Source organism: Gobio gobio (genome assembly GCF_949357685.1).
Source record: "Gobio gobio genome assembly, chromosome: 24".
In the NCBI taxonomy this organism is placed as follows: Eukaryota; Metazoa; Chordata; class Actinopteri; order Cypriniformes; family Gobionidae; genus Gobio; species Gobio gobio.
In genome coordinates this window covers 14,396,441-14,420,163 of record NC_137120.1, presented here as the reverse complement: position 1 = coordinate 14,420,163, position 23,723 = coordinate 14,396,441, and the positions used below count along the sequence as shown (strand labels likewise).

Genomic DNA, 23,723 nt, shown 5'->3' with positions numbered 1-23,723 from the left:
TATGGCAAGCAAAGAGTCGTCAGGAGATTGATTTTTCTGATTGTTAAATCAGCACTGTTAACTGCATGCATTGTCCAGGGCAACAATTCTGTCCGGCAGGACATTGGCCATCATCACAACGGTTCTCGGCACACAATTGGTTTGAGACAGTCCCCAGGCTTCACTGCAGGAAGACAGTGACACAGGTTTAGTTTGTACATATAGCGGAATTCAATCTCAGATACAGAGCACAAAACATTTTGCATAGAGCGAATTGTATTCCAAGTATTATAGAGGGTGTGCATCAACGCCATTTTCCCACCGGAACATGCCCCCCTCAGCCTGGATTGAGTGGCAGAAGAGCTGCTGCGTGACTAGATTTAATAGAGGAAAACGCGAGTAAAACAAACGATTATCAGTTTAAACTAAAAGTTGGGCTCGATACAGTGTTCTTTACAACTTACCAAAGATCCAGTGATCCATGGATATTGACATACATGCAGGCAGGAATCATGTTTTCTGACTTTTATGAGCCTGATTATAAATATTACTGTCAGTCATCCGTTTTGAGAGTGAATCCCGCATGTAGACGCAGATATGGGTCAATGTTTTGGAGCGTGTGGCCGCTTGTCAAGAATGGAAAACAAGTTATTCAAATTCTGTTCATTCTATTTCATTCTATTTCTCAGTTTTCAGACAGTCACTGTCACCGACACACAACTCTGCACACACTCCACGTCCAAGGATTTTGTTTGGACACACTCCTGGCTTTGCTGTTATACAAACACACAGATAACTGAATGCCTCATTCTCTGTAATGGGGGGGTAGACACCTGACCCATGCATCAGTGTAACATACCTTTATATGGAGCTGTACATTTATGTCTACATCCATTGCTACAGCACTTATCTTTCGGACAGTCGCTCTCATTGGAACACAACACGACACTCCTACTACTCCAAGGTTGTTTGGACACACTCCTGGCTTTGGCTTATCTGTGGTAGTAACACATCACTGATGAGGATTGGTGGGTTGGAGACAAGGTTGAGGTTGAGTTTACACACATTTTTTTACGGTCTAACACACACACACACACACACACACACACACTCACACACACACACACACACACACACACACACACACACACACACACACACACACACACACACACGTTTTTATGGTCTAACACACACACACACTTTTTTACAGTCTAACACACACTTTTTTACGGTCTAACACACTTTTTTTACGGTCTAACACACACACACACACACACACACACTTTTTTACGGTCTAACACACTTTTTTTTACAGTCTAACACACACACACACACACACACTTTTTTACGGTCTAACACACACACACACACACACACACACACAGACTTTTTAACGGTCTAACACACACACACACACTTTTTTACGGTCTAACACACACACACACACACACTTTTTTACGGTCTAACACACACACACACACACACACACACACACTTTTTTACGGTCTAACACACACACACTTTTTTACGGTCTAACACACACACACACACACACTTTTTTTACGGTCTAACACACACACACACACACGCGCACGCAGGCGGATTCGAACCCGGGTTTTACACACTCCTGGCTTTCCTGTTACACAAACATGACAGAAACCAGATCACTGAATGACTCCCTGCATCCAAAATAAACCTGATCCACACATTAATATAATAAAATATAAATACCTTTATATGGCGGCATACACTGCTGTCCACATCCATTGCTGCAACATTTCTCATCGTTTGGACAGTCACCGTCATGAGCACTCAACTCGACACACCTGCTTAACACTGCTACTTGTAATGTGGTCTCTAGGACACACTCCTGGCTTTACTGATATACACAAACAACAGAAAAAACATAAGTCACTGAATGCATCGTTCACCATTAAAAAAATTAAATTAAAACAGTCACTTCATTTTGATGGTCACTATAACATTCTGTTCAACATTTTGACATATGTGACATAGGACGGACACACACACACACACACACACACACACACACACACACACGGATCAGTATTGCAGTGATTTTTATGCTTCTAGCATGATATGTTTGGCAACAGTTCTTCCCACAGTAACTGATGGAGTGTGTAGCTCTTAATTTCTAAAACCACCATGGTAATATTCCAGGATGACAAGGTAAAGAGTCATCAGCTCAAACTGTTAAAGAATGTTTGTGAGGGAGCATGAAGAACCATTTTTACACATGAATTGGCACCTCTTGAGTCCAGACCTTAAATTCATTGAAAGTCTTTGGGGATGTGCAGGAGGAGACTTTACAGAGTGCTGGACTCTTGCATTGTCAATACATGATCTTGACCAAAAAAAGATGCACCTCTTGATGAAAATAAATGCAGTGTGTATATAGTGCATCCAGAAAGTATTCACAGTACTGTAAATACTTTCCAGATGCACACGTGCACGCACAAACACTTTGTTTTTGTACAAAGGAAGATATAAACGCATAACTTCACTACCAACATAAAAAGTTTAACCTTTTAAAATGGACGTCTATACTGTATTTTGTATAGGTAGGCTACTCATTTACAGATTTCTTTGAGCTGGGTTAAGAATTTAAGAGATCTCACCTGTTTCTACTCCTTCAGCATCTGAATTGTGCACCAACAGAAAACGGTCACAAACAGAAATACAGAAGTTGTTCAACTTTCACTGGATGTCTGTACTGTACATTTATAAAATAATGTCCTGAGAGTGCCTAAAGTCATATTTTGTATTAAGTCCTTATTTACACTTTTTCTTGTAATGAAGTTAAAAGACCTTACCTGTGAATCGTTCTTCAGCGACTCTTACGCTCCAGCATACAGAGGGAAACAATAAAACAACAATCAACGAACAGAACAGTCGATGTCTCATCCTCAACCAGCGATATCACAATGACCTGCTGGAAAATGCGCTGAATTAGAGGGTATGAAGGATTCTTAGAAAGCGAAAACACGTTTTAAACATCCAAGGTCATGCCTATGACCCTAAAAGCCTCCCAGGTGTGTTTGATTAATAGGGATATGCTGCAAGTGCGAGATACGAAGACCCAGGAAATGTCATGTCATTAAACTAGCAGGGGTGTCCAATCCTGCTCCTGGAGGGCAACTGTCCAGCAGAGTTTAGCTCCATCCCCAATTAAACACACCTAAACCAGTTAATCAAGGTCTTACTAGTAGTGGCAGACCCGGCTTCGTGAAGCACTGAAACAGTTGAAGCAAATGTGCATATTGTTTCAAAGCTTCGAATCAATTTCGAATCAAGTCTCTACGGCGACACCTGGTCACTTGCACACAAAAAAAAATTAACTTCTGTCTGACACAGATCGAACCAAACGTGCTGCACCATTCTGGAAAGAAAAATAACACAGCATTGAGTTGTGTCCAGGAAAATAAAAGTTCACTGTGGTAACAGAAAGTTATATTGGTGCTGCATGTGACCGGGATGGGAGTGAGGTTTAGGCGGGTGTAACGGAGGCCAGCAAGAGCTGTGCAAGTAAACCTGACTTCCCTGGCCGCTAGAGACTGCAATGTTCAGTGTTCTTGTTAGTGTGCTCGCCTAGCATGCTCGACATGTAGCTATGTTTAAAATGTAGCCTACATTACAGTTTTTTCTAAATGCTTAAGCAATTTTTTTGTAACTATTGGCTATTTTTGCAAAACTCTACACACAAATAAGAAAACCTTTCACCCAATTATCAAAACATTGTAGTTCTCTTGCAAAAGCAAACACAGCTAGATTAACTCTTCACACCTTCGTAAAAATGGTGTTTTCGTATCAAACAGTAAACACAAGCCATCATCTACTAAGCACACAATGTGCCAACTACACACTGATGGTATGAATACAAAACACATCTGGCTTTTGCTTTCTCTGTGTACAGATGTCAATTTGAGGACATACTTTTGTCATAGTGTCATGTAAACATACAAGGATCCAAACTTCAAGTATTGCAGTTTATTCACAATCATCAAAACCAAGACAAAGTCAGAACACAAAAAAGTAATTTCACAAAAAAAACAAAACAACAAAAAAACAATCAGCCTACATCATGTCGTCTTTCTGGGTCCGGCCACAAAATTTCGTCCACATCGCATGCGATATCCTCCAGTCCAAGGCACCGGTGAAAATATTTCCTTGAATGCTGTATCCAGGCCTGACATGATGCCTGGTCAATATCTCCACATGCCTCCTCCATTGCCTGTAAAAGGGCTACCTGTTGATGGGCTGATTGCAAAGTGAACTAATTATCTAAAACAGTTTTCACATGTGAAAGTGTGCCAGACAGTTGGCAAAATAGTGTTAATGATAGCCATACATGTGTATAATTTTGCTAGGAGTGAGTTGGAAATTTGGTAATTGAGTGTAAGCAGTGAGTTGTGTTTAAAGTTCTGCAAAAAGAGTGTTGTGCAGTGAATTGTGCCTACAGTTTTGCAAAGTGTGTGTTACAAAATTGCAAACTGAGTGCAAAGCAGTGTTTGTGCTTTTAGTTTTGCAAACTCAGTGAGTGGTTTTGCTATACGTATTAATAGTTTTAGAAATTGTGCTACAAGAATCACGATTAGCGCTTAAGCATTCAGAAAAAACTGTAAGCATTCAGAAAAAACTGTAAAATGTAGCCCACATTAAAATAGCATTGCAGAAAGTGTGTTTTCATGTTCAATCACTAGGGGGAGCTCCTGGAGCGTCGTCTGTTCTAAGACCAGTGCACAATCTGAGGTCTGAAGACAAACGAGACACTGATCCTGTTCTGTTCAAACAAGTATTTTAGTCTGTGACACAACTCACACAAGGCTAAAACTATAGGATACTGTTTGAAAGATTCAGACCAGTTCTGTTACAGTAATGGGATGTTTTTCCTGTGTTCTGATTGGTTGTCTCTGCTGTAGTGGGTGTGGCTGCTGCTGAGGTCAACATCAGCCGTTACTGATGAATCAGACATTAGGCTTGTTTGAGATGCGCCTCGCCTGAAATTCAGCCAAGACTAGGCGGCTGCAGTGAGGGGAGGAGTGAAAAAAGTGCAGGCAAACCGGACAGTTCTCTCTTCTCGTAGTGGATCAGACAACTGCGAGATCAAAGGCGGATATCGCGGGATTCACACTCGTGCGCTTTGTTGCTGATAAACTGGATGTAATTTAAGTTCTGTTACTTTTATATGAAAATAAAATATTATGATCAAGACACCCAAAGTTTTTGTTATTTATTTCCATTCAAAAGACGTGTTTATCAATCATTTTTACTTTAATTAGGCCTACATACATGTTTTTATATATATATTTTTATAAATATGACAACAATCACATAACCCACAGAGAGATCGCCTTTGTTAGAGAGTTTGGGAATATTCACACATAAAAACATGATCTCAGAGTTTTAAAATCAAACATTTAAAAAAAGAACCATACATCACGGTTGTTTAAACCGATAAGCATTAAGCGGTGTCGTCAGCAAGTCGTTTCCCATCATGCTTTTGCTCCGCGCAGTCGGTGGAGAGCAACTGCGCTCGACTGCAGAATCCGACACATCCGCCTTTCGCTCGCGAGAGTTTTTTGACATACGTCGGCATGACATCAGAGCAAGGCGGACCGCCCTCGGACACTTTTCTAACCGGAATGCATCTCGCCCTGATCACCGGTGATCGGTTCTGCGCAGATTTTGCTCGTCTCAAACAAGCCTATTCACACATTAGGACACTAGGGGGCGATGATGATGATCTTTATCAAGCCTCAGAGGGTTTTTGTACAGAAAATAAAGATTTGTGAAATAATTTGATTCTTTTTGAAGCCCATATTCGCCTACATCCACCCTAGAAGATGATCTGAGAGCATACTTCAAAGTATATCAATTTGATCAAATACATTTATAAAATATATTTGCTTCCCTACTGACAAATCCAGCCTAAGGTGTTTTTTTTTTAGTCTTAAGTGGACATTGAACTGAGTTCTGCTGGTCTTGTTTATGGGGTTGGAAGCTGGGAGACCAGTTTTATCAGTTCCAAATTAGGCCAGCATAAAGGCTGTTTTCTACAAAATAGACACAGTCAAAATGCTCTACAGGATGTTGCTTCTGTGTCAAATGAGAAGTGAGAAAAGAAAAAAAAATCAACAGGCTTTTGCAGAAAGCTGCTCTGGTATTGCCATGTAAATGCCATAGTTGATTATGAATGCACCATGCCATCTGATTCCATCAGATCCCAATTACTTTTTAAAATTATGAGGTTGTTTCTGCTTGAAATGACAGTCAAGTTGTGGCACTTTGGCCCTTAAAGTAACACATGTTTATTCAGTGTGAAATAACACCTCAGAAAATAGTAAAAATAGATGAAATAGATCTTCACATGATCACACCAACAAATGTGTGAACTTTAGTCATGTGCTTCATAAACATGACGACCATAATTGTATATGTCATACTAGAAACCGTTCCTAAAATAAAACTGGTAAAGCTTCAGGACGATGCATTGAGTAACTAGGCCTAATGAAAAACAAAAATCTCAAAACATGCATCGTTGCAAGATCCAATTTATTGTGTTTTAGAAGAGTATCTATTTATAATGATAACAGTATTTCGGTGGGAACTTTGGTTACAATGCTAAGGGTTTTTTTACATTGATTTCATAAATGTTTGTTTTCATCGACTGTATCATGTGACTAGTCAGAGTGTGAAGCACGTTCTCGTACATGAACTGTGACGCGCAGGAGTTAATTCTCTCTGACTGAAGAGTTCCTTTATTAAACCACTGATAGTTTTCAGATATAGTGTTTTTATCTTACACTGTTAGAGATGATGTTGCACACACTTATTTTGTTGAGTTTGTGTTGCCTGTCTGGTGAGTTATAAACAATAAATAAAATTATGTCTGTACTTCCAGTAATAAATGTACTGTTGAAAATGTTCAGAGGATTTTAATGAGTTGTTATTAATGTTGTTCTCCAGGTGTGTTTGGTGTTGAGACAAATGAAGTGAAGATTCAGTGAAGTTTCAGTGAAGAAGGGAGATTCTGTCACTCACACAGTGATTTTAATGGAAAACAGACATATGATGAGATAGAGTGGAGGTTTAAGAACAGTCGTATAGCTAGAATCAAGAGAGCGATCAGTGACAGTCCTCAATATGAGGATGAGCAATTCAGAGACAGACTGAAGATGGACAATCAGACTGGATCTCTGACCATCAGTGACATCAGAACCACAGACTCTGGACTTTATCAACTAAGTATCGTGATTGAGGATGAGGAGACAATCAAGAGATTCAATATTACTGTTAATGGTGAGTAGAGAATTACAGAGTAATTTTATTGTCCTCTTCATATTCTTGTGATAAATAGTAGGGTACAAGTGAACCAGCTTTGGGCCAAAGGCATAATGGGGCCATAGTGATAAAAATACAAAAAAGTCTTAATCTCATCAGACACCAGACTGAGCATCTCAACATCACTGAACTCTGTCAGATATGTTCAGGTACATCAGGTCAGATTAGCATTTATTTACTAAGCTGATCTCTGTCTTTTGTTGATTAAAATGACACTAATGACTGTCTCTCTTTTGCCGTTACAATTCCTGGCCCACATCCTCCAGCTTCAGTCTCTCTGCTAGTGCTGATCTCTGCTGCCGCTGGATCTCTGGTGATCGTGTCTGTAATCATGACGTTCTGTATGTGCAGGAAACACAAAGACGCAGGTACTATCGGTGCACCTACAGTCTTTTTTGTGAAGCAACAATATTCTAGAGAAAAATAATGTTTTGATTGAACATGTCTGTCATTACAGTTCAGACCCATGAAGACGAGACTCAAGCTGATTCAACACTCTACAAACACACTGGACAAATGATGGTAAGTGTCTCTTCAGTGACATTTACATTTATTAATTACATTTTTTTTTTCAAAATGTATTGAACAATGCAAAATAATAAATACATAACATATAGCAATAGAATATTAGCCCACTATTTAAAATCTGTATTATTGCACACTGCACATTAAATACTGCCGAATATGTTTACGTTTGTGAAATAGATGCTGTTATTCCATTATTAATATCATGCCCAATGTGCTAAATGTCTGCTGACTTGTTTGTATTTAGCCGTGTATTTACTCTTGTCCTGATATTAAACATGTTTTATTGTTTTTACAGTCACTTGTCACTGTTATGAAAGCTGCTCTTGTCTTCTAAAATGTCATAATAAAAGTCCTAAGAACATTAAAAACACAGAGATCCTCCATTACACACAAACACAAGACCATCATTCAGTGTGAGAAACACTGACTCATAACCTGTAATATCTATTGATGAATCTGAAACAGATTTCTGTCATTTATTAATGTTGAGCTCCTGTAGGTTTTGCTTCTGAAACATCAGGTTTGTTTTTCTCCTTTGACCTTTTGTGTTTGTGTTTCTTACAGAAATCTGAAATGACGGAGGTGGTTTATACATGTTTCATTACAGAACAATGATCAAACTCTGTTATTCTGTTTCTTTACAAATCATACTGATCTTTGTATCGACATTTACACTGTAAATAAAATATACATTTGTTGAATTAAATCATGCTTTTGGATTCCTTTAGTTTAGAATGATAACAATATCTACGTTTGGTCACAACAAAATATTTTGTCTGAAGTGCAATAATCAAATAAAGCTTTAAATTAATATAAATCAATCTGTTAAATCTTTAAATCCATTATATGCATCTAACTTGAACACAAACATGACACACAATTATGGCAAAACAAGCTTTTATTTTCATAATACTCATCCACAATGTGAACAGAAAAAACTGTGATGTGTTTAATGTTAAAATATTTATTATAAAAAAGCAAAAGCTGAATGAATGAAATGTTCAGACAGTAAATCATCTATAACTCATGTTTGAACACAGAATATCAGAGCGACGCTAAGAGCATTTAACACTTCAGTCCTCATGAAAACAGTCACTTTACATTTAAGACATTCACATGTCAGAAAAAACTAAATATTGTGTTGTCTATTCTTACTTGGTTCCTTTAAACATATTTAAGCATGAATAATTGAATTTAAACAAAAATGTGAAATGTAACAGTGCAAGAGCATCACATAAACAAGCACACATGGCTTGACTTCTAACACTGTTAATGTGTTTATTGTTACAGTGACTATAAAGCTTCACTGTTGGCAGTCTCCGTTTTCAAAGGATCGTTTGTTTCGTTCTTTTCCACATCTGTGAGAAAACACAAAGAATCACAGAAGTTAAAAACAGAAAAAGAAACTGTCTTAAAGGGTTAGTTCACCCAAAAATGAAAATTAGCCCATGATTTACTTACCCTCAAGTAATATGTCATTAGTTATATTAAAAATGTCCTGACTCTTCCAAGCTTTATAATGGCAGCGCTCTGCTATCGCCTTCCGTAGGCCTATTCAACTTACGGAAAAAGTGTAGACTTTTTCCGTAAGTTGAATACGGAAGGCAATTCGCCGGAAGCTAGATAATTTACTTCAGAAAACTTTAAATATGGGTATTTTTCTTACACAAACTTATGAAGATTCACTTCAGAAGGCCTTCTTATTATTGTCTATAATTGCTACAATGTGCCTCAAACTTATCTCAGATGTGTTGTGACTACCTTTAAAATTTCGATAAAAAACTATTGCGAAATGACACCGTTTCCATTAACCGGTATTTTGTGCCTAAAACAGAATTGTTTTCCTTCCAAAAATCATGGCAACAGATGTTGGTTTACATTTATCCCCGCACTAGCCATTATTTTTAATCAAAGGGAGCGGCCACCTATGAGGTGTTTCTGGGTGTTTCTCCCTCATATCTGCTTCAAGGTCTTGATAAATCGTGGCATTTCTTTTTTTAGAATTCCCGTAAATTCTTTTGTCTTTTAATAAAGAACTCTCTCATCTTCTGTCCAAACATGCCACGTCATCTTTAAAGAATGATAAAATTTTACTTGCACCAGGTGACCTGTAAATGCGACCTGTATCCATTGCAGTTTTGCTAAATATTCCAATTTGAATTGCCTGAAAAACCACTGCATGTGAGCGTATAAACTTTTTTGCGATATATGGGAATTTTTGCGAAGTTGAAGTGTTTCTCAGACGTTGATGTGTTTTTGACCTGTTTGAAGGGTAATGGAAATGCAGATGCAGGTCACAGTAGATCAGTATCTGCACTTCATCTGTTATTGTTTAACAATATTCAGACTTCACTCAGGTCTATTTCCATATTATGTGAACTATGGGAGATACTTACCCCTACGTCTGTTTAGTTGAGAGATCTTGCAGCAATAGTAAATCACAACAACAACTATAAACACCAGCAGTGGAACAATAACTATTGCTGCTATAGCACCTGGAGACAGATCTGAACCTGTAATGATAAAGACAGACATTAGTGTGTGTGTGTGTGTGTATGTGTGTGTGTGTGTGTGTGTGTGTGTGTGTGTGTGTCTGATCTATAACACACACTATAAACATCAGCACTATATAACCTGAGTGAAGATCTGAACATGTAATGATAAAGACAGACATTAGTGTGTGTTTGTGTCTGATCTATAACACACACTATAAACATCGGCACTATATAATGATGAGTTATTTTCTTTTGGAGCGGGGTGGTGGGGGGTGGAATATCCCTTTAATAACATCCTAAAAACAGAGGCACCAAATAGGGGGTGCAGAAAATGCCCAACCTGATCTCACAGGAAAATGTAATTATGCTAAGAGCTGGTGATTTTGTATGAATTTTTTCTGTAAAAATGTTAATATCCTTTATGCATATTTGTGCAAGTTTCAAACACTTTTTTACGCCTTGTGGGATTACAAATTTAAGAATCTGTTTAAGATCTCCTGATCCTACGTCTTGAAATAACATCTCATGAAAAACTAAGGGGAAGACAATTTTATTTAGCATTTACCTTTATTTAGCATTAGACCTTTGTTTAAGGTCGTCACCCAGGTTCTTTGTCTCCATTTCTAATTACTGACTGCCCCCTAAAAATTTATACAACAACAACATATCCCTGCATCACAGCATGGGTTCTCAATAAAGAATCCTGCTGAGGATACAATGAACCAAGTCTCCTGGGGCCTCATTTATAAACGTTGCGTACGCACAAAAGAAGGCGTACGCCGCTCTCTACGCAATAATTGGTATTTATAAAAAGCAAACTTGACGGGAAAATGTGCGGTCTTTCACGCAAGCTCTGACCCAGGCGTACGCACAAAAACGGGTGAAATGAGAAATGGCGACACCGTCGGCAGATGGAAGAAACACGTGAAAGTGTGTGAAACTGTAGACCGTTGTGTAAAAGAAATGGCAATACTGCCTCTCATAAATAACAAGAAGACTTCACAAAGCAAGTCTTACGTAATCGATCAAACGGGTGTTCGTGTAGGCTGTTAATTGTACAATTAACAGCCTACACGAACACCCGTTTGATCGATCTGCAGTGTAAAACAAACAAAATCAAACGAAAATTACAACAGATGCAAATTAACCCATATTTGCAAAAAGAAAAGTGAAATATGTTCTGCAATAATATTGGCATGTTATGCAATTCATCCTCATAAATAATATGGTAAACAGAACGAAATAATGTGCAAAACTGATATTCTCGTCAATGTGTCCGTCTGGCGGAGCAGATAGGCTATAGATTCAAGACAGATAGATAGATAATTAGGGAGATATATAGATAAATAGATAGATTGATGTATTCATTGTCCACTGGGGAAAGTTGTTTTCATAGTAAAAATGTCTTCATCAGCTACGGAATCATGGTATTCATGCATAGGCCTATGCCTTTAGTTTGTTTTATTTTTGATAAAATAACGTGTCTCAACCATTCAGAAAGCTGCGAGACTTTCCATTTGCACTGAACTAAAGCCTATTTCCTATTTCCACGTAGATTATAACCGACATCTGTAGCTTGTCAGATGCAATTAAATGGATGGAAATAAAATGCCCCATCACAATGCATAATGACGCACAATGGCTGATATTGCGCTCTTAGAAGATGTCGCAAATGGAAGGAGTCGGAGTGAACGCATCTTCAGGGCTGCGTTCAGCCCCGACAAAACGTTGCAAAACGTTTTTTAAACGGAAACGGTGCTGCGTTGAACACCCTTGCTGCGTCCCAATTCGCATACTATCCGTACTAAATAGTATTCGAAAAAAGAATTAGTATGTCCCAAATCTTAGTATGTTGAAAAAAGTATTCCAAAGATTCCCGGATGGTTTACTATTTCCGGTCAGAATCCGAAGTGCAGATCGATGCGCACTCTAACGGCTGATATTGCCCACAACCCATTGCGAGATGGACGAGGATTCGATTAGAACTACAAACGCGGATAAAAAGTGTTTAAAAAACTACAAACATGACGGTTACGCGAGTCTGACGGTTAAGTGGAGAGGATTAGATAAAGTGGTTTGAGTGAGTAATTATCAGTATTTAACCTGATGAAAAGATATTTATTCAATGTTATCCACATTATATTTCTCCTTCAGCAGCATTGAGAACTTTTGTAATGATACGTTTGGCCATTAACTTTGCAAACACATGAGAGGAGTCTCTGCATTAAAGACCCACGAAAGGCAGATCAACGAGCGACTACATTTCTCTCCGATACGGTAGGAAATTAAATTGAAAGTGGAGGATTTGAACTGTGACGATGATTGACAGGGCAGTTTAAACGGTGACGGGACGCACGTAACAGAGTCCGTTAAAGATGACGAAGTAGTATGTCCCAAAGCTTGCATACTCTTCTGCTACACACTCAAAAGTATGTACTTTTTCTTCACAAAAAGAGTACATACTTTTAGGACGTAGTATAAGTAGGCGAATTGGGACGCAGCCTCTGTTCTGTTGACGCAAGAGTTGTAACTATGGCAGCCGAGAAGGCCATTCTTTGTGTTCTTTTTGAGGAATTTTCGGAGCCTGATAAAATCGATATAAATACGTGTTTAATACTGCAAAATACATGCAATCACTGCCCTTACCGTCCAGAATAAATGACAACACCCCAATCCTATGTATTTAACTTTTTTATCTCCTGGTAATCAATTCTAATTTAAATCATTTTATTTCTAGTTCTTACTTTTTTAATAGCTTGTATTTTCTTTCTCACTTTATGTCAAGCACTTAATTACATATATGAAATTTGGTATAAACTTGCTTTGCAATTAAGCTAAAGATATAAATAAATACATCATAATGTTGATTTATATATATATATATATATATATATATATATATATATATATATATATATATATATATATATATATATATATATATATATATATATATATATATATATATATATATATTAGCCTACTATAAAACTCTTACGACAATCATGTCTTCTAATACCAGCGGACACATTAAACAACTTTACTTCCATTGTGTGAGCTGTCTCTTTAATACCGCGTGGTTTATATACATGTTGCTTCTGATTGGACTGACATATTTGACACACCCACCAAACGAGAAAAAACGCATCTCAAACCCGTTGCACACCGGTGCGCACCGTTTCCAGGAAACATGACGTTCAACCGGAAACCGTAGCAAAACGTTGCGCACCGGTTTGAGCGTTGAACGTGCCCCAGACCAGGCACGTGCAGAGGGGGGGGCTTTGGGTGCTTGAGCCCCTGCCCTTTTTCAAAATGAATCAAAAGTGCCCCTCTCAGACAAATATCAATGATAATATCGTGGTCAATAAAACTAAATAAATGTGATTATTATAACATGACAATGTTTACAATAGTAACGAACGGCTCAAAAGTCGGACAATTTCTGTTGAGGCGTTGCCATAACGCGTTGCTATGGGTTGCGTTGCGTGCGTTTTGATTGACAGCTGATTTTCCACTGTTCGGAAACGGCTCTCGAGCCAAATATGGTCCTTTCATAGAGCGTGTGGCCTCGCGGGAAAAAAGTAAACCGATATTTTTTTTTTCATCCATAATCAGAGCTAATGTGTTGATTTAATTACAAATCTTTATATTAGCTATATATTTTAAAGTATTACACAATTCACCAATGCCCGTTTGTCATGTATATACACCAACCAATCGTGATCTGGCAAAGCAAGTTCAAATTCCATTGGGCGATGTGAAGTGGAGCGATAATTTTCTGTTCTTATTCATAAATCGGTTGAAAATTACATGGACAGACGAACTAACGTTTGTGGAACAATTTCCTGCGGTTTGTCTCATTTTATAAATTGCATCACTGACAAAATGGATTTTAACTGACAACAAACAAATCCCTGCACAAAACCATTCAGCAGCAAAAGTCGCATTAATGGTAAGTAGTGTTAAATTCACTTGTATTTATGTAGCCTATATTGATACACCGTTTACTATTTCATGAAACTATCAAAGTTAACAAAACCCAAGTGCCACCGGCACCTACAGGCCTATTATGCTAAGTGTAGGCTGGCCAAATGGTTACATGAAAGGACTTATTACCATTTTTGAATATTATGCAGCATTATGAAAGAAGTCTCTTATGTTCATCAAGCCTGCATTTATTTAATAAAAAACAGCAATTTTGCGAAATATATTAAAATAATGGTTTTCTATTTTAAAATAATTTAAAATATAATTTATTCCTGTGATCACAGCTGTATTTTCAGCATCATTACTCCACTCTTCAGTGTCACATGATCATTCAGAAATCATTCTAATATGAGGATTTAATGTCAATGATGGAAACTGTGATACTATTTTCAAGATTCTTTGATTAATAAAAAGTTAAAAAGAACATAATGTAATAATATTTCACAATATTAGGCTACTGTTTTTTCTGTATTTTTGATTAAATAAATGCAGGCTTGATGAGCATAAGGATATATATATATATATATATATATATATATATATATATATATATATATATATATATATATATATATATATATATATATATATATATATATATATATATATATATATATATATATATATATATATATATATAAATAATGTGTATTATATTAGATTAAACTTTATTGTCATTACACAAGTACAGGTACAAGGCAACGAAATGCAGTAAGAGGCTGGTTCGCCCGAACAGGGTATATATATATATATATATATATATATATATATATTATATTTACATATTGCCCCTTTTTTACATTTGAGCCCCTGCCCCTGACGAACTCTCTGCACGGCCCTGCTTCAGACAGCAAGAAGACTTGCTGGCAAACGAGGACACACTCAGGCGATGGTGCGCTAGACGCTTTTTTGCCTCGACTTTGATGTCCGACCATTTCTTTTTTATTTCGGCCACGGTCCGAGGTTGTGAGGCTACAGCATTTACGGCGTCTGCAACCTTTTGCCACTCAAGTGCCTTTTTGGCATTAGTAGCCTAATGCCCACACTGTGCCCTCCAAAACAACATTTTTCTCATCTTTTCCACCTCGCCAACGATAACTTCTACTTCACATTGAGTGACGTTACGTTTTTTTAGTTTTCAAATGTGGCAAATGTGTTTGCCATGATTTCCTCTCTGTGTTTGCCATGATTTCGCAATCGATGAATATTAACTTGGGGGCGTTTCGCGGACTATTTATAGGCAACTATGGGCGTGACATGAAGCCGCAAAAGCTACGCTACATTTAGAATTGATTGTGATTTATTAAGGGAAATCTGCGTAGGACGTGCGTGCGCACGGTTTTATAAATCCGAATATTTCTGTGCGTACGCACGTCCTATGTTTCATCCGTACGCCAATTCTGACGCAAATCCTACGCAAAGTTTTATAAATGAGGCCCCTGGTCTTCGCTTCTAAGATTTCGAACAGCTTCATTATCACATAACATAAAAATAAAACAAACAAAATATACTCACGACTGACAGCAACAAGTAATCTTATGAATTTGGGCTTTCTGTAGCTGCTGGTGATCTTTGCTGTGTAAAGTCCAGAGTCTGTGTTTGTGGTGTTTGTGATGGTCAGAGATCCATTCTTCTCGTCCAGCTCCAGTCTGTCTCTGAATCTCCCATCAAGAGCATCTTCATATAATGAGATGTTATTGACTGCTCTGTTGATTTCAGCTATACAGGTCCTTTTAGGTCCAAACATCCACTGAATCTGATCATCTTTCTTTATTTTGAAATCAATGTGAAGAGAGAGAGAATCTCCCTCCATCACTGGCACCATTTCTGGAGAAAACCGAAACAGTTTTTAGATTAACCTCTCATAACACTGTAAATAATTTTGATGAACACATGCAACTGAGTACCCACTGTATTTTGCAATCCGGAAGAAAAAAAAATTCTGTGAAAGTGTGTGAACTTCTGATTCATTTTCTGCTATATAAATAACTAAGAATAACAACAAAGTGCAGTAAACAGTAAAACTATTTGTGCTACAAACCAATGTGTTTACGATTATGAAATTTAATTAATATAATATGATAAACACCAGTTTGAAGCAAGACATATTTAGGTTATAATGTCCACTCGTTAAATATAAGGTGGAGTGTCTGCTAAACATGGGTCACTAATCAGTGCCACTAGTGTAACAGAAATGGGTCAAAAGAGCCAAAGATTTGTTCACTGTGCACATGTGAGTAAACATGAGCTTTAGCCATCATGTGACCCTCTAGGTGTAAAAGTACTCAAATATTTCCTCTGCATCTTGAACACACTTCACACATAAAACTTGTTGAATGCACTTCTTACAAATAGCATGAATTATGGAGTATAAATAGACTGAGAAGCATGAATAGAATGGAGCATGAAAAATTATAAGGCTTCTTCACTTGGCATATGAACAAAATAATGGTATGTATTGTTAAAAAAACAACACCAACCTTGACACACAACCATAAGGGTCAACAGAGTTTCTATCTGTAATGCCAAACATAATACATACATTAATAAACAATTATATTTTATATATAGGCTCAATTAATAAACCGTATTATCAGGAACGACTCACATGCGGCCCTCTGCGGACGTGATTTATGATATTTGGAATGCATCCACTGACTTTGATGAACAATATCACATCACTACTTGTTTTTAAAAAGAAATAATAATAAAACTTTATGTCAGACTACTTATAATAAGATGTATTTTTCTCTTTTAAAACCATTTACCAACAAAAGGAATACATTTCTTTAAATAATTGGGAACAACCTAGGGTCATCCCGGTCAAGGGTACAATTGTAACAGGCTCTCCTTGTTAGGGTGGAACTAAAAGCCTTGCAATTAAAAAAAATTATACAAAATATATTTTCATAAAAAGAAGAAAACATTTTAATGAATTAATTTCAATAATTGGCACCTGATACACAAAAGGAAATTTGCCCCAGTTTGAATTTATTAAATTAAATGAATGAATCTTTAATATTCAATTTAGTGTTAATTTGAGCATCTAGACCAGGGGTCTCCAAACTCGGTCCTGGAGGGCCACTGTCCTGCAGAGTTTAGCTCCAACCCCAATTAAAACACCTGAACCAACTAATCAGTGTCTTACTTGGGCCTAGTAAGACACTGATTAACTGGTTCAGGTGTGTTTATTTGGGGCTGGAACTAAACTCTGCAGGACAGTGGCCCTCCAGGACCGAGTTTGGAGACCCCTGATCTAGACCATTCATTGTGATCACATGGTCTAAATATTATAATTCTAGAATCTAACAGAATCTTATCACATCATAAAATGTTTGAGCTACTCACCACTAATATTAATGTGGAATTTCCTGTGTAAGATCAAACTGCTGGTGTTGACTTCATAATCTCCAGACTGATCGATTCGGATGTTACTGATGGTGAGTTCTCCAGTTTGGTCATTCAGATGAATGTTTTCCCATCTTGCATCAACAGGGCCGTTTAAGCGATCAGTGCGGATGACTTCATCTCCAAACTTCCACAGTATCTGATCATCTCTCTGTATATCAGTAACACCAGTGTGTAGAGTGACAGAATCTCCCTCCATCACTGACACTGACTCCACATAATCTTAACAACAAACACATGAGGAGAACAAACAGAAACAGTTGAAATGCTGTAAGTATACAGGTCTAGATGCACACTGAAAATCTCTCTTTCAAAATCTATAGATGGCTGATGATGGCACCCAATTTTACAGCTTCAACACATTTGATCATTTTAACAAAAGGTACACTCTTGTTTATTTGACAGCCATTATGAAGATCTGTTTAGTTCTGGTTGTCCATGTGAGGACAGTTAAAAGAAAATATCTCACTGTAATAACTGAATTAAATATTTTTTTTTCAAATAATAATTAAAATTGTAAAATGCTTTAATTTGGTGTGAGAGATACAGGGGAAGTGTTTTAATGCACCAGATATTTGCCACTTTGCTCACAACTGATTGATCCAATTTCGGTTTGTGACCTTTACCTAGAAAAGTATGGAATTCCAAAGCTGCCAAAATAATACATAAATAAATACATAAATACATGGGTGTTCAACCGGGGGTCGACCAATTAATGTTTGATCACAAGCAGAGTACCCTCTGTTGATACTGTGAGATTGTGAAGTGAGATGAGTGATAAGCTGTAATTGTGATTGTAAAGTGAGCGCTCTTTCGTGCTTTCCAGGCTATAGCTATAATCCATTGAATAAAACAATTGTTTGTCATGCTGCGATCAACGACGATCAATTACACGCTGCAAAGTTTTGGAAGTGACGTTTACATACGCGTGATTCACTCTCGAAATTGCAATTTACAGTGATAACTAGCGCATGGGACTGTCATTTTTCAGTTAAAATCACTCCAATAGCTATGCTGATTTGTAATGAAATTTGTAATGAAATTTCTTTATTTCATTATTTTTATTTCTATCAGAAGTGTTTTTTAAATTGACAGCTCCTATATAGTAATTTTTTTACATTGAAAAACTTAAATCAAATTATGCAAATGCATTTTAGATTAATCTCTTCAAATACAGATTCAAAAGAGATTCACAACATCTGTAGGGAGCTCAGAATCTGCAGTTCAGAAAATTGATAAAATCTATTTCATCGTGAAGCTTCATCCATCATCAGTCTTAATCAATGTGTCTCACACTGCATTAAATATTAATAAGCATTGTCTCCCTATAACAATAACTCTAATCTTCGTGAGTTTTGTTGCTGTTGCACCCCCTTCATATATGGATTAAGGAAAAAAGAAAAAAAAGAAAGTAATGTTAATTAGAGACATGATTAGATTTAACAAAACAGTAATTTCACACAATAAAAACTTTATATGGTCATTTATATGGCTCTTGTTTCTTCTTTTTAAAGTTGTGAAAATAACTCTAGTTCTCAGAAAATGAATGTAGATTTTAATCCAGTTATTCTAAGACTTGAGTTACTCACCGCGAACAGTGACACTGAATATTCTGGATGTCTCAATTCTGCTGCTGATCTGTAGTTTATAGAGTCCAGTGTGGTTATGATGTTTGTGATGGTCAGAGATCCAGTCTGTGTGTCCAGCTTCAGTCTGTCTCTGAATCCCACATTGGCACCATCAGATGTAGAGAATATGTCAGCTGCTTTATTAATTTGAGCTATAGGTTCATCACCAAACCACCACTCAACTGAATCATCTTCTGGTATTTCAGTAGAAGGGTTTAGAGTGACAGAATCACTGACACTGACACTTCAGCTTTTTCAACACCAAACACACCTGGTGGGGGAAAAAAAAAATATATATTTTTTTATCAATCCTGCATTTTGCAGTGCAGCAAAAGTCTTTTCCCCCATTATTGTACTGAAGTCCTCTCTGTGGCTGAAACAGACAGATGGAGAATCCAGAACTAAGTCTGTGTCACTGTGCTGTGAATGATGTTACTTAGTTTTTTAGATATGTTTTTTGCTGAGGAGCCGAGTCGGTGACCTGGCACCCCAACGGGGTACAGAGGACTTGGCGACAGGATGTGGCATCTCCGTTCCCTCTTTCGGGGAACAAGGACATCCCTACCAAAATGCCATGGCGGCTGCCCCCTTCCAGTGCCCTTTGTGTGAGCCTCCTGAACTCTCTTACATGATGATTCTGTGAGTGGATTCAGACCGTTTTGCAAATGCGTTTGATCAATTCATAATTTAAAACATTATTTAATTGCATCAAAAATGCAAATCAATAACACAGTTAACTTCTTTAAAGGGTTAGTTCACCCAAAAATGAAAATTCTGTCATTACTTATGTACTCTTATGTCGTTCGACACCCGTTCATTTTCGGAACACAAATTAAGATATTTTAGTTGAATTCCGATGGCTCAGAAAGGCCTCCATTGACACGATGCACTTTACACTCTCGACGTCGTTACAAAGTCCATCTTACTACAGTGGTTCTACAATAACTTTATGAAGCGACAAGAATAGTTTTTGTGTGCAAAAAAACCCTAAATAACGACTTATATAGTGATGACCGATTTCAAAACACAGCATCATGAAGCTTCGAAGCGTTATGAATCAGCGAGTCGAATCATGATTCGGATCGCGTGTAAACCCCCAAACTGCTGAAAACACGTGACTTTGGCGATCCAAACCGCTGAATCGACTCACTGATTCATAACGCTTTGAAGCTTCTTGATGCCGTGTTTTGAAATCGGTCATCATGATATAAGTCGTTATTTAGGGTTTTTTTGCACACAAAAACTATTCTCGTCGCTCCATAAAGTTATTGTAGAACCACTGTAGTGAGATGGACTTTGTAAAAACGTCTTTAGTACCTTTTATGGGTCTTGAGAGTGTAAAGTGCATTGTGCATTCTGAGCCATCGGATTTCAACTAAAATATCTTCATTTGTGTTCTGAAGATGAACGGTCTTACGTGTGTCGAACGACATAAGGGTAAGTAATTCATGACAGAATTTTCATTTTTGGGTGAACTAACCCTTTAACCTAATGCTATTAAATTGAATATACAAAGTGATGCAAGTTTTTTTTATTAAGTATTCACAACACAAACAACAAATAGTTCATTACTATAGCAACCCCCCAGGGGGGCCTCACACCCCCCTTGCGACGGGCCTGGGTGGTGTGTATTATCACAAAAGAAAAAAAGGAAAAGAAAGTTGAAGGAAAAATAAGAAATAATAATTTAAAAAAGACATGTATTTAAAAGGAAATGTCCAGTTGTATAATTGTGTTAAATGTGTTTGAATTGAAAGACATTATAAAGTATATTAAAATAATAATAATATATATTTTTGCTAAAATATTAGTTTTTGTTTTTTCAAGTACTTGTATTTTTCCAGTAGTTTCCCATAAGTTAACTGAGTTAACTATTTTAAGTTTGCTTTATGAAACACAATCCACCGACAATAAGTCTGACTAACCAGCCTGGCTTGTATTCTAATCTTATTTTATGAAACAGCCATCAACATCTGCGCTCATTTTACTTTAGTGGCAAATACCAAATAGCAATCAGAGCCTGATGAAGATATACAAGCCTTTTCTATTTCTGGTAACGTTTTTAAGTAACCCATAATAATATAGGTTTCAGGGACATCTGACTGAATAAATGATGGTAAGTTATTAAAGGGATAGTTCACCCAAAAATGAAAATTCTGTCGTCATTTACTCACCCTCAAGTTGTTCCAAATCTGTATGGGTTTCTTTGTTCTGCTGAACACAAAGGAAGATATTATGAAGAATGTTTGTAACCAAGCAGATAGAACAACCATTGACTACCATAGTATTTTTTTCCTTACTATGGTAGTCAATGGTTGCTCTATCTGATTGGTTACAAACATTCTTCAAAATATCTTCTTTTGTGTTCAGCAGAACAAAGAAACAAAACCCATACAGGTTTGGAACAACTTGAGGGTGAGTAAATGATGACAGAATTTTCATTTTTGGGTGAACTATCTCTTTAATGCATCACTGTTGGTCGATTCTGAGCCGCACCCTTCCGACCAACAGAAAAGAGACACGGAGAGAGACTTTTATGCCCAAAGAGATTTACTTGTGCTTTTTATTTTGTATTCCCCTCAAACAGTAGCCAGTAGGCCTAAGATTATTATTATTATTATTATTATTATTATTATTATTATTATTATTATTATTATTATTATTATCATTATTATCATTATTATTTTATATTTTATATTATTATTAATATTATTATTATTATTATTATTATAAGGGTATTATTATTATTCACAATAAATAAATAAAAATAGTGTTTTTACAGGTTGGCGCCCTCTTCTGTTCACTACCAAACAAACACACGCACGAACAAACTTCCCCCCCAAAATACCGTTATAATGGTCTTGTCACTTTCACACTGATTTATCATATTCATTACGTCAATTTGTAGAAAAGTAATAACAGTTTGTTAAGAAACAATGGTACAGGCAAATTATGTGACAACAACATGCGCATTTTCTGTTTCAGGTTTATATTGAAACCGAAAGTTTTGAATAAATGGAAATGAATGCGCCTCACCGTCCACGAGCAATAAAGCCCAAAGAAAGAAAGAAAAGCTCCTCATACTGATGCCGCTTCTGATCGCATCAAACTGAATGAGAGTGATTCCGGAGACTGTTGATGATGGATATGCATAGACCATAAAAAATGGATGGACTCAAACTGTCCAGGTCACGTTATTTCTGTGAGTCATAGCCTACTTTTTCAAAGGAGTAACCCTAGGCCGTTTCGCAATACCAAGTAGCCTACGAAAACTTGTGACTTGCTTGCGTACTTGGTAGTTCAAACTTGCCAAGTTCGACTCAGGAGAACGAACTCCCGAGGACGGGAGGACACAATCCGGTAATTCTGCCAATGGAACAGCATCGTTCTTGATAGCGTCTCTCATCTCGCTCTCACTCCGGTTATCTCTATATGTAGCTATATTTTAGGCTACAATAAAACGAAATATGTCATAAAACACCAGTCTCTGCCTCTTTTTTCATAAAAAAAAACATAAAGGCACAATAACACGAAATAGGCCTATGTCATAAAACACCAGTCTCTGCCTCTTTTTTCAATAAAAAAATATCTTAAACATTATTCAGGCAACGCATAAGGGGTAGACCTGTATGCTGTCCAGATGCTGTAAAGCTGCCTAACCAATTAATTGAATTTGTAAAATACCTTTAAAATGAGAATTCAACAGTTTTTATTTCCATTCAGTATTTTCTTTGATTATTTGTTAAGCTAAAAGTAATTAGTAAAACATTGAACAGTAATGGTAAACAGAGATACTATATTTAATTTCAGTGTGTCATTTGAATAGTAGGCTAGGTTAACAGTTGGGTTGAGTGACAGTAAGCACATTGAACAATTGCAAACAATCAAATGCACAAAAATAACATTTAAACATAATAACAGTAAACATTGTGCAACTAAATGTCTAAACTAAACATTGTGACACACAGTCATGCAATATGCCAGTTTTCAGAGCACAGATTAAGGTTTACGAAAATGTAAGTTAACTTTAAAAGTCATGTATGACAAGCTATTCAATGTGGAAGGGAGGTTGTTAAATGAAAAATTTACCTTAGAATTTTTTTTTTACCGATATCTTCGAACTGGAGAAGCACACGTAGGCCTACTTCAAATTTCCCACAATCGAAGAGGGCGCTAATATGCATGTGCGAAGCAAATATCTCAGATCAAACTTGTTGAGCACGCAAGTTATTTGAGGTGTCTCAAATGTACTCCTGTACCAACTGTACTCGGTCTACCCCAAAAAATATTATTATGTGGATCAGGCAATAAGTGTGCATATGATTAATATGAC

General features: G+C 36.9%; 1 protein-coding gene across 1 annotated transcript; it reads right to left on the bottom strand.

Annotated features, from left to right (window-relative positions):
• Positions 1-8,754: 8,754 nt before the first annotated feature.
• LOC307120479 (uncharacterized protein) lies at positions 8,755-22,581 on the bottom strand. The gene is made up of 6 exons (XM_079807522.1): positions 22,427-22,581; positions 19,352-19,661; positions 17,703-17,984; positions 15,870-16,181; positions 10,269-10,385; positions 8,755-9,230 (listed from the first exon to the last, which is right to left on the bottom strand). The coding sequence occupies exons 3-6, from the start codon at positions 17,959-17,961 to the stop codon at positions 9,166-9,168; spliced, it is 753 nt and encodes a 250-aa protein (XP_079663648.1). The 5' UTR covers positions 17,962-17,984; positions 19,352-19,661; positions 22,427-22,581; the 3' UTR covers positions 8,755-9,165.
• Positions 22,582-23,723: the final 1,142 nt, after the last annotated feature.